This window comes from Salvelinus alpinus, chromosome 37, assembly GCF_045679555.1.
Source record: "Salvelinus alpinus chromosome 37, SLU_Salpinus.1, whole genome shotgun sequence".
In the NCBI taxonomy this organism is placed as follows: Eukaryota; Metazoa; Chordata; class Actinopteri; order Salmoniformes; family Salmonidae; genus Salvelinus; species Salvelinus alpinus.
The window spans coordinates 12,395,610-12,407,813 of record NC_092122.1 but is presented as its reverse complement, the minus strand read 5'-3'; the positions used below and the strand labels follow the sequence as shown (position 1 = coordinate 12,407,813).

At 45.0% G+C, this 12,204-nt stretch overlaps 1 protein-coding gene across 9 annotated transcripts in view; it reads right to left on the bottom strand.

Moving 5' to 3' along the window:
• Window positions 1–12,204, bottom strand: part of LOC139565776 (myotubularin-related protein 5-like) — a 74,931-nt gene that overhangs the window by 2,477 nt on the left and 60,250 nt on the right. For 8 of the 9 annotated variants that reach the window (XM_071386316.1, XM_071386318.1, XM_071386317.1 and 5 more), the window contains 14 exons: window positions 10,732–10,869; window positions 9,437–9,532; window positions 9,031–9,105; window positions 6,910–7,082; window positions 6,602–6,778; window positions 6,323–6,424; window positions 5,959–6,144; window positions 2,072–2,198; window positions 1,720–1,850; window positions 1,230–1,472; window positions 1,033–1,140; window positions 578–783; window positions 393–480; window positions 145–276 (listed from right to left, as the gene is read on the bottom strand). In XM_071386316.1, coding sequence (XP_071242417.1) covers window positions 145–276; window positions 393–480; window positions 578–783; window positions 1,033–1,140; window positions 1,230–1,472; window positions 1,720–1,850; window positions 2,072–2,198; window positions 5,959–6,144; window positions 6,323–6,424; window positions 6,602–6,778; window positions 6,910–7,082; window positions 9,031–9,105; window positions 9,437–9,532; window positions 10,732–10,869 — 1,982 coding nt within the window. The remainder of the gene's footprint in view (window positions 1–144; window positions 277–392; window positions 481–577; window positions 784–1,032; window positions 1,141–1,229; window positions 1,473–1,719; window positions 1,851–2,071; window positions 2,199–5,958; window positions 6,145–6,322; window positions 6,425–6,601; window positions 6,779–6,909; window positions 7,083–9,030; window positions 9,106–9,436; window positions 9,533–10,731; window positions 10,870–12,204) is intronic. The other variant, XM_071386321.1, reaches the window with a different exon arrangement.

Here is a 12,204-nt window from a genome sequence, read left to right as displayed (position 1 = left end):
TGCCGTAGAAAGAGAACGAGAGAGGTTAAGACTGTTTGACCGTGCTTATGTTACCGAGTAGATTTCCTTTTTTCCATTTGAGTCATTTAGCAAACACGTCACAATACACACATAACCATCACCCTGAGGGCTCTGGTAACTCACATCGAAGAAGGCTTTCTCCTCTATGTTTTTGGGCGCTCCCATGGAGGGCGTGCCTGGAATGACAGACTCCACCTCCGCCAGCTCAATCACCCCCTTAAACTCCTTGTCCTGCCTGGTCTCATAGTATCTCAGCTAGACAGAGAGAAATCATTGTCACCGTCATCACCACCACAGTAACAATCACCATCAGTATCATCAGTATCATCAGTCCATCATCAGTCCACATCAGTCCACCTCCCTCCTCTTACCTGATGTTTGGTCTTGTCCAGCACAAACCAGCGGGGTTTCCATGGCTTCAGCAACGCGCCTTTCTTAAACAGGATACCCTCAAAACTCCTGGGAGTCAAAGATAGAAGAAACCCATTCAGCCACTTTCGTAACACACTGAGGGGTAATGTGTTGCTGGGGCAGCGATAAGGGTGGGGGTACAGACCTGTTCTCACTCTCCGTGCTCTGAAACTGGCTGTATAGGGTGCTGGTGCTGGGGCGCCCGGCCACAGGGGTGGAGGTGGTGCTGGTCTCACGGTCCATGGCCAGGTTAATAGAGGAGCCCACTCCACTCTCCGGAAGGTACACCCCCTGAGACCGCCGCTGGTGACTCAGGTTGGACGACATCAGCAAGGAGCTGTTGAAAGACGGCTGAAAGAGCGAGAGAATGGAGGAAGAGCAAGAAAACACAGAGGATATTAGATGAGGGCTAATATATTCAATAAAACACAAAGAGTTGCCACAAGAGGACAGTAGAACACATTACTATAAATCTACAAGAAGTTATTTTCAAATAATCTTCCAAAAGTCTAAGTAAGTGTAAGTTTGTCAGTCAGAAGGATGGCATCCTAATAGCCAGTGAAACCCTAGGTTAGCTTCTGGTTGTCCAGCGTTTCTCACCCTGTTCTCCAGCTTGGCCTCGGTCCGTTGGTTGGCCTTGATCTTGTCCCAGGTGTCCTTCCATTTCTCTGGTGGCAGCCCCAACTCTGCCTCCAGACTCTGCAGGTCCTAGGACAGTCAGATTCATGTATAAGAATTTATACAGGGACTACTGCAGTATACTGATGGTACGTAATGTGTAAGTAATCGCCACTAACCTGCAGCAGTTTGGTGATGGCGTCGGGTACCACTCTGCTGCGGCTGTCGTAGCAGGGCCAGACGATGCGTCGCTGGGACTTGGGGGTGGTTGTGTCTGGTTTGTCAGGTACCTCCTCAGCCAGCCTCTCCTGCCGGCCCCTCTGCACCAGCTCCCAGTCGTAAGACGGGCCCTCAGACAGCGTCTCCTCTGTGTAGAAGTCCCACACCTTCAGGTTGGAGATGAAGCTGTACGGCCGCAGCACCTGGGGAAAAGAAAATAGTAAAAACACGGATTTAGCTAGTAAATGACCACATTTGTTACCACAAAACGTGCATGTAAACAAAAGTAATAATTGTAACTACAAGATCGTCTAGTACATCTTAAGTCTAAGACCGTAAAACTAAACCTCCACTTGATTAGAAAATTGATAAAATCCACTTGAATTTTCAGTAAACTTCCCCACCAGGGGGCAGTCTAACGTAACCCAGTAGAGTTCCAGGCTCACTCACCTCCTCATCCTCTGGTGAGAACATGTAGTTGAAGAAGATAGGTGTTTTCTTGTTGAGCCGGTCGATGTAATCCCACACTGACTTACACACCTGCGGGTTCTTCCTCTCCCCCTTCTCCTCGTACAGAACCCCTTAATACAGACGGAAGGTTCATCAACTCACTGAACACACAACTGGCATACAAGTTACACTTAAACACCCAAAAGTGTACAGAAATAACCTACTTCTAAGAATTCCGATAGTATCTATGGGGTCTGGAGTTTCTCCTAACCATGTAACCTGAATCTGGAGATAGGCCATCTGATAAGTGGAAAACTCGAGCCCTTATCTGTAGAACGGAGAAAAGGCTCACCGAGCTCGATGCGTTCGTAGTCCGAGTCGAGCAGGAAGGTTCTGAAGCGGTTGGACACGTAGTGGTAGGCCAGGAACTTCAGGTAGTACTGACTGAACTCAAACTCCATGGGGAACTGAAGGTGGATCTGTAGGGGGGACAGGATTTAAGGTAACACGTCAGTTTGCCCTTCCTCTGTTTACTGCTCAACTTCCTGATCGTCAAACATTCGCTGGCCTTTTCTCAATTGGATTTACTCAACTCCTGTGTCCTCTTTCACCTCCTTTAGAAAAAGTTCAAATGTAATCGAGGAGAAGGAAAACGAGCTTAGACTCTCCTCTCCACTCACGCGTCATCAGGCGAATGTGATAAATTACATGATAAAACAAATGTAGCTAGTTGTGCAAGACATTTTATAGATAAAAGTAGCATATTGTTTTTAAACGTGTATATGCTTTTCTCCTACGAAAAAACAAAAGCTGATTCAAATGGGGTGGCAGATTTCAGAACTCTTCTGCAAAGACCTCCGATAGGATACACACAGTACATTTGGAAAGTATTCATACCTCTTAATTTTTTCCAGATGTTGTTACGTTACAGCCTTATTCTAAAATGTATTAAATAGTTCTCAATCTACCCACAATACCCCATAATGACGAAGTAAAAACTGTTTAGACATTTTTGCAAATGTATTAAAAACTGTAAACTGAAAAACCACATGCTTTACTTAGTACTTCGTTAAAGCAGCTTTGGCAGCGATTACAGCCTAGTGTCTTCCTCGGTATGACGCTACAAGCTTGGCACACCTGTATTTGGGAAGTTTTTCCCATTTTTCACTGCTGATCCTCTCAAGCTCTGTCAGGTTAGATGGGGAGCGTTGCTGCACATCTATTTTCAGGTCTCTCCAGAGATGTTCGATCGGGTTCAAGTCTGGGCGACTCTAGGACATTCAGAAACTTGTCCCCGAAGCCACTCCTGCGTGTCTTGGCTGTGAGCTTTGGGTGGTGTCCTGTTGGAAGGTGAACCTTTGCCCCAGTCTGAGGTCCTGAGCGCTCTGGAGCAGGTTTTCATCAAGGATCTCTCTGTACTTTGCTCTGTTCATCTTTCCCTCAATCCTGACTAGTCTCCCAGTCCCTGCCACTAAAAAACAACTGCCACCACCATGCTTCACCGTAGGGATGGTGCCAGGTTTCCTCCAAAGAGTTCAATCTTGGTTTCATCAGACCAGAGAATCTTGTTTCTCATGGTCTGAGAGTCCTTAGGTGCCTTTTGGCAAACTACAAGATGGCTGTCATGTGCCTTTTACTGAGGAGTGGCTTCCATCTGGCCACTATCTGGCCACTCTACCATAAAGGCCTGCTTGGTGGAGTGCTGCAGAGATGGTTGTCCTTCTGGAAGATTCTCCCATCTGAGGAATTCTGGAGCTCTGTTAGAGTGACTATTGGGTTCTTGGTCACCTCCCTGACCAAGGCCCTTCTCCCCCGATTGCTCAGTTTGGCCGGGCGGCCAGCTCTAGTAAGAGTCTTGATGGTTCCAAACTTCTTCCATTTAAGAATTACGGAGGACACTGTGTTCTTGGGGACCTTCAATGCTGCAGACATTTTTTGGTACCCCAGATCTGTGCCTCGACACAATCCTGTCTCAGAACTCCACGGACAATTCTTTCGACCTCATGGCTTGGTTTTTGCTCAGACATGCACTTTTAACTGTGGGACCTTATATAGACATGTGTGTGCCTTTCCAAATCATGTCCAATCAATTGAATTTACAACAGGTGGACTCAAATCAAGTAATATTTTTTACCCCCTTTTTTCTCCCAAAAGTTGATCCCGTCTCATCACTGCAACTCCCCAATAGGCTCAGGAGAGGCGAAGTCATGCGTCCTCTGAAACCCGGCTAACCGCGCTCCTTAACACCCGCCAGTTTAACCCGGAAGCCAGCCGCACCAATGTGTCAGAGGAAACACCGTTCAACTGCCGACCGGAGTCAGTCTGCAGGCACCGGGCCCGCCTCAAGGAGTCCCTAGGGCGCGATGAGCCAAGTAAAGCCCTCCCGGCCAAACCCTACCCTAACGACGCTGGGCCAATTGTGTGCCATCCTATTGAACTCCCGGCAACGGCCAGTTGTGGCTTTCACTTTATAATTTTAAGGTAGTGTGTAGATTGAGGAGTATGTTATTTAAGAAATTAAATAATTTTTGAGCAATTTTAGTCTAACGTAACAAAATGTGGAAAAAGTGAAGGGATCTGAATACTTTCCGAATGAACTGTATGACTATCCTCGATGAAAGGTGGCTTTCGAGGAGGGGAGGAAACTCTTCCATTTGCCTACCCTTCAAAATTGACACGCTCCTGGACCACTTAGGACAGACTTTCACCCAAATGAGAAAGGGCCACAGAGTCAGCAGACTCTGCACTCTCTCAAACAAATGTTTGGATGAAGGGGAAAGGAGGAAGACATGTTAAAACTTTTAAATAATCTGTTCTAGCACATCCATATAACAGGATGGTCGGACATAGCGTACTCATCTGATTACATTCAGGAAATATTTGATCCAGGTTAATAGTTCTTGGCTGAGCTTTGTAACATAGTTTACACGACGAAGACTATTTAAAGACAGTCTAGGCAGAGAGAGAAAGGATTCTAGTGAGATACGGGTCATTCCACCAATTAGGTGCCCTTTGAGTAGCATGAAAAAAAGAAAAAAAAAAGCATTTTATTTCACCTAATTTTAACATTGTTAAAAAGAGCACATGTTCAACTTAAAAAATTAAATAAAAATCCCCATCTCAAGAGGTTACCTAAAATTACTGTAGTAAATCTTGAATTATCCATAAATCCCCTTGTGACAGGGGAAATGGAAGATTGTTGTGTGAAACAGGGAGGGGCAACAATGCAAGCTTCACCAATAAGTTGTTCAAACATTTCTAGCCCGTCTGTCTATGGGTAACAGGGTTGACGTGTTATGCTCGACCCACTCAGTTACCACCAAACGGCCAAAAAGAGTAGAACCAGCCCACCGGCGGCTTCACTCTATGATTTGATTATTAGATGGTTCTTTTGAATGAAAAAATATAAAATTTATAGTTTCCCCATATTAAAATGAGAGTTCATGTGACAGGGTTGACCTTAAAATGAATCACATGAAATAATCATCTTCAGAAATGACTATCAAAGCAACAAAATAACTAGTGTTTTTACAATGATGTTGTTGGGATTGAGTGGGTTAAAAATCTTCCTACAAAATGTATTCATTTTTCCATTCGGTCTATATTCAAGGGCATTTCATTTAATATAATAGGATTTTAAAATTCAATATTTGTGTACAATTTCTACATAAAACATCAAAGGGACGCAAAAAGCACTCATTATGGGAACGACCCAGATACACTGAGTGTACAAAATATTAAGAACACCTGCTCTGTCCATGACTGACCAGGTGAATCCAGGTGAAAGCTACGATCCCTTATTGGTGTCACCTGTTAAACTGAGGCTGTTCTGAGGGCAAAAGGGAGGTGCAACTCAATATTAGGAAGGTGTTCCTAATGTTTTGTACACATTGTTCGTCCCTGTATGTGTAATAATAACACTACTGACAGTAACAGGGGGTTCAATAGAGCAAGCCAGTGTGAAGCTGGGATCATAAATACAGACAGGACGACTGAAACCCTCTGCCAGAAACGCATCAAACACGCGAGTCCACGTCACTGGCCAGGGAAAAAATTGCACTGTCACACTCTGGTAAACGCACGCACATGTTTACTCAGACACACACCTACACAGATAAATAGCAGAATCCAGGTGATATGGGTAAAGTAGCTGACATGTAAACACCCAGTGACACGGTTAGACAAACACACTTTACTGTCACACCTGCACTCATAAAACCCACCCCCACACGTACATACCTGGTGCACGCAGTCGAGAAACTGCAGGAACACAGGTGTGAAGCCGCTGCTCTGGCTGGCCAGGGTCTGGGCGCCGCGATGACTGAACCTGTGGCCAAACGACAGCCACTCCTTCTCCACCAGCAGGCGGAAGCCATCGAAGGTCCGGTAGTATGGGTCTGACAGAAGCTGGACCAGAGACACCACCTAGAGACAGAATCGGTGCGATAGTCACAGACAGGATGACTGTAATTTATAGGTTACCTAAACAGCGGAGTGAGGAGACAGACCGTTAGCACAGGCAGAGACAGGGTTGAGACCTACATTAGCTGTGAGAGGTGTGTGTAAGCATTGCCAGTACGTTTAGGGAGTACGTGTGTTATACCTGAGTAGTGACGTCCCAGCCGTCCTCCAGACTGACCATGACTGACGAGCCTGTGTCCAACAACTCTACCACCAGGACAGACACCTGCAGAACTCTGTGGAGCTGGACACACAAACGTCATGACAAAACCACTTAAATCATACACACATGAACTTATGCAGTCAGGATAAACATACAAAAACAAAATGCATCCATAGGTCACTCTCTTACACAATACATACACTTTTACAGTTGCACATGCTAACACACACACACACACTCAATGAATGAGAGCATTACCAGGCACATCCATTCGGACTCCTCCAGGCAGCGGTGGAAGGTCATGCTGGGTTCAGAGGTGGCTGAGCTGGGAACACAGGCCTTGATCAGCTTCTTAAAGCTGTTCTTCACCTGACGCACGTCACACACCTCGATGGGCACCACCTCCCACTGCTGGAACGAGTCCTGCTTACCACCCTGATGATATGGGACAAACAGAGATCAAGGTTCAATGATACCAACACCTCCAAAGACTTGTGAGATATTGAGTCTTTATCAATATTCAAATCAGTAGACAGTCCAGTGTAGTATTGTGTATTGGCAGTTACCTTGAGCTGTGTCTTGTCTCCGATGATGTAGAGGTAGGCCCTCTGCTGTTTGAGGAACAGGGCCTCGCTGGGGCCCCCGTTGGGCTGGGGAGACTCCTTACTGGACAGCCTGTTCCCCACTTCTGGGTTGTAGGCACTCAGACGCCCACTGCCCCGGATACTGCCCCACTTCCCTGGAGCACACACATACAGGTAGAGGTTTTAGAGGGGGTTATCACACACATACAGGGAGAGGTTTTAGAGGGGGTTATCACACACATACAGGTAGAGGTTTTAGAGGGGGTTATCACACACATACAGGGAGAGGTTTTAGAGGGGGTTATCACACACATACAGGGAGAGGTTTTAGAGGGGGTTATCACAAACATACAGGGAGAGGTTTTAGAGGGGGTTATCACACACATACAGGTAGAGGTTTTAGAGGGGGTTATCACACACATACAGGTAGAGGTTTTAGAGGGGGTTATCACACACATAAAGGTAGAGGTTTTAGAGGGGGTCATCACACACATACACACAGGTAAATGTTTTAGAGGGGGTCATCACACACACACAGGTAGAGGTTTTAGAGGGGGTCATCACACACACACAGGTAGAGGTTTTAAAGGGGGTTATCACACACATACAGGTAGAGGTTTTAGAGGGGGTTATCACACACATACAGGGAGAGGTTTTAGAGGGGGTTATCACACACATACAGGGAGAGGTTTTAGAGGGGATCATCACACACACACACAGGTAGAGGTTTTAGAGGGGGTCATCACACACACAGGTAGAGGTTTTAGAGGGGGTAATCATACACACACAGGTAGGTTTTAGAGGGGGTCATCACACACACACACACACAAACAGGTAGAGGTTTTAGAGGGGGTCATCACACACACACACACACACACACACAAACAGGTAGAGGTTTAAAAGGGGGTTATCACACACATACAGGTAGAGGTTTTAGAGGGGGTTATCACACACATACAGGTAGAGGTTTTAGAGGGGGTTATCACACACATACAGGGAGAGGTTTTAGAGGGGGTTATCACACACATACAGGGAGAGGTTTTAGAGGGGGTTATCACAAACATACAGGGAGAGGTTTTAGAGGGGGTTATCACACACATACAGGTAGAGGTTTTAGAGGGGGTTATCACACACATACAGGTAGAGGTTTTAGAGGGGGTTATCACACACATAAAGGTAGAGGTTTTAGAGGGGGTCATCACACACATACACACAGGTAAATGTTTTAGAGGGGGTCATCACACACACACAGGTAGAGGTTTTAGAGGGGGTCATCACACACACACAGGTAGAGGTTTTAAAGGGGGTTATCACACACATACAGGTAGAGGTTTTAGAGGGGGTTATCACACACATACAGGGAGAGGTTTTAGAGGGGGTTATCACACACATACAGGGAGAGGTTTTAGAGGGGATCATCACACACACACACAGGTAGAGGTTTTAGAGGGGGTCATCACACACACAGGTAGAGGTTTTAGAGGGGGTAATCATACACACACAGGTAGGTTTTAGAGGGGGTCATCACACACACACACACACACAAACAGGTAGAGGTTTTAGAGGGGGTCATCACACACACACACACACACACACAAACAGGTAGAGGTTTAAAAGGGGGTTATCACACACATACAGGTAGAGGTTTTACAGGGGGTTATCAGACACATACAGGTAGAGGTTATAGAGGGGGTTATCACACACACACAGTATTTTGCTAAATAGGCTATATGTGAAAATGATGCTCCAAACCTAACAACGCTGGAAAAACATGAGTCATCAGACCACTCACAGCACACAGTAGTAATCAAACAAAGAACAGAAACATGGACAAACAGTACAATCTGCAGCAGGGTGTGTGGAGTCGACGGCCCACTAGAAAAGCATGCAAACAGATGCCTAGAAAGAAGAAGAGAATCTCGCCAACAAAGAGATTGGACAACAAAAGGTTAGTCCTGAGAGAGCGAGACACACACTAGGACATCACAGGGAAAGAGGGACCAACGGGCAGGGGTGCCAGCCAACGCAGACAGACTGACTGACTTCACTGTTAAGAGTCCTGATTGGTTAGATTGGGGAGCTAGGGGTCGGTGCATACTGTACCTCCAGGGGGGTTTCTGGCCTTGCCTGAAACTCTGGGCTGAGAGAGGGAGATGACCCTCGCCCTTTGACCCAGAGCTGAGGTCAAATGACACAGAGATGATGCCCGTTAACCAACACCATAGGGAGAGATGGTTTCACACAGCTATACATACACACAGGCCCAAATATGGATAAGCTATGGAGATGCGTTATTATTCAGGTAACATAACCACCATTCCTCTTTGGGTTAAAACACACTCGCATGTCAATTTGTTCCAGTGAATGTTCCTTGGCATGTAATTGTAGGGCAAGTCACAATACAATCCCAAACCAAAGAAATAAGACATTCCTTGCAAAGGAAGTTTCAATGAACTAATTGATGCAAGTAACACAACCATATACAAACACAGTAAAACCACAATCTCACCTCCGCGGCTGAAGGTTCCAGGTACGTCCTCCTTGCCTCCCATCACCTGTTTCATCAGAGCTCCGATCTTAGGCTGCCTCAGCTTATCTGACGAGTCTGGAGATAGACACAAGCTAAGAGTCACAAACTCTGGCTTAAGAGAGAGTGTGTGTGTTTCAGGGTTTCCGATGGGAAAATGTGGTGCTGGACATTTGATCGACAGCATAATTCACCAAACATTTGAGAAATGTACCAGACCTATATGCATTGGGTGTGTAACCTGACTAGCGCATCCACCCACAGTGCTCAGAATGACTGAAATCACATCTTGATTATGATAAGGCACTTAACAGAACATGCAACTCGAGGATGCAACGGCTCGCGTCCTTCCGAATTCCGAAGCGCACTTTGAAGATGTTAGGTCCACATTCACTTTTCCTCAGCTAACAAGACGAGTAAGGAACAAGAAAATCACTAGCCTGTGTCAATCTACTGTCCACCATTGCAGAACATTTTACCTATTCTATTTGTCAGCTTGTCGTTCTGTGCGAGAAATAAATGGCCTATTCCAAACAGACTGGGAAAATAGATCCCAAATGCATCCAACCAGTACATCAAAATTAAAAGCATCGAGGCTCATGCACAGATCAGAAGGTTTAGCTTAAAATGTTGATAAACGATTATTTATTCACATTATAAGCGCAGCAATGCGCACACGGCAGTTATAGGCTACACGCTAATATTAGTTCCATAATGCAATTAGCGGAAAAACACTGTTGCAGCACATCAGAGATCTAAAGATGCAACGACTAGCATGGATTGCTAATATGATTAGGATTGTGTTTTTGGCTACTGGACAATGAAAGAAAGTTGATTGAAATAAAAATAGTAGCTCTTTAATGCTGGCTATCAAAACAGTTAACACGTAATTGCATTTAAAATTGTTGTGCAATGATTGGGCATATAAAAGCTCTGGCGCTGTTTTACAGATATTCCCCCCCCCAAAAAAATCCTCTGTATCTGTATGTGCGTGTGATAAATAAGAATCATAACGACTAAAGAAAATAAACACATCCCAAATTAATTCCATGAAATTATGCAAATTAACCTATAGACTGATAAGCATGATCCGGTCAAATGTATTTCCATTGACAGCAACGAATAGGCTAAAAAGCATTATTTTGAAATGGGATTATGTTATTTTTTTGTGGGACAATTGGCCGGTGCCAATTTATCATCTTCTCGTACATTTTTTGGGGACAAAAGCCAGGTATTACTGGCAAACGGAAACCCTGATGTGTATGTGTGTGTCCTACCTGAGGTGCTCATGTGAGTGGAGGTGAAGCCGCCGAGTGTGTTCCTGCCACTGGGCTCACAGTAGGAGGGCATGGAGCTGATGATCGCCTGCATGTACTTCTCCTGCTCCAGGCTGGTCGAGTCGGCCTGGGAGGGGCCTGGGGAAGGGTCACAACTGTCAATCACCACTGGTTTATGCAGCTTTGCATGCTGGGTATAAAATGCTGAAGACTAAAAAATGCTGCTCAAGCTATAAGGGACATGCTGTGCATTTCAATGCATCTAAAGTGTTTGTCTATTTGCTCATTGTTTCTGATGAGTTGAGACTTATACTTCCATATTAAATTGCTACTGATATACAGTTGAAGTCAGAAGTTTACATACACCTTAACCAAATACATTTAAACTCAGTTTCACAATTCCTGACATTTAATCCTTGTAAAAATGCCCCGTCTTAGGTCAGTTAGGATCACCAATTTATTTTAAGAATGTGAAATTTCAGAATAATAGTAGAGAGAATGATTTATTTCAGCTTGTAAGGTTTGTAATCCTCCTTGCTCGCACACACTTTTTCAGTTCTGCCCACAAATTTTCTATGGGATTTAGGTCAGGGCTTTGTGATTGCCACTCCAATACCTTGACTTTGTTGTCCTTAAGCTATTTTGCCACAACTTTGGAAGTATGCTTGGGGTCATTGTCCATTTGGAAGACCCATTTGCGACCAAGCTGTAACTTCCTGACTGATGTCTTGATATGTTGCTTCAATATATCCACATAATTGTCCTCCCTCATGATGCCATCTATTTTGTGAAGTGTACCAGTTCATCCTGCAGCAAAGCACCCCCACAACTGCCAACTCTGTGCTTCACGGTTGGGATGGTGTTCTTCGGTTTGCAAGCCTCCCCCTTTTTCCTCAAAACATAACGATGATCATTATGGCCAAACAGTTCTATTTTTGTTTCATCAGACCAAAGACATTTCGCCAAAAAGTACGATCTTTGTCCCCATGTGGAGTTGCAAACCGTAGTCTGGCTTTTCTATGGTGGTTTTGGAGCAGTGGCTTCTTCCTTGCTGAGCGGCCTTTCAGGTTATGTCGATATAGCGTATTACTGTGGATATATACCTGTTTCCTCCAGCATCTTCACAAGGTCCATTGCTGATGTTCTGGGATTGATTTGCACTTTTCACACCAAAGTAAGTTCATCTCTAGGAGACAGAACACGTCTCCTTTCTGAGCGTTATAACGGCTGCGTGGTCCCATGGTGTTTATACTTGCGTAATATTGTTTGTACAGATGAATGTGGTACCTTCAGGCGTTTGCAAATTGCTCCCAAGGATGAACCAGACTTGTGGAGGTCTACAATTGTTTTTCTGAAGTCTTGGCTGATTTCTTTTGATTTTCCCATGATGTCAAGCAAAGAGACACTGAGTTTGAAGTTAGGCCTTGAAATACATCCACAGGTACACCTGCAATTGACTCAAATGACGTCAAT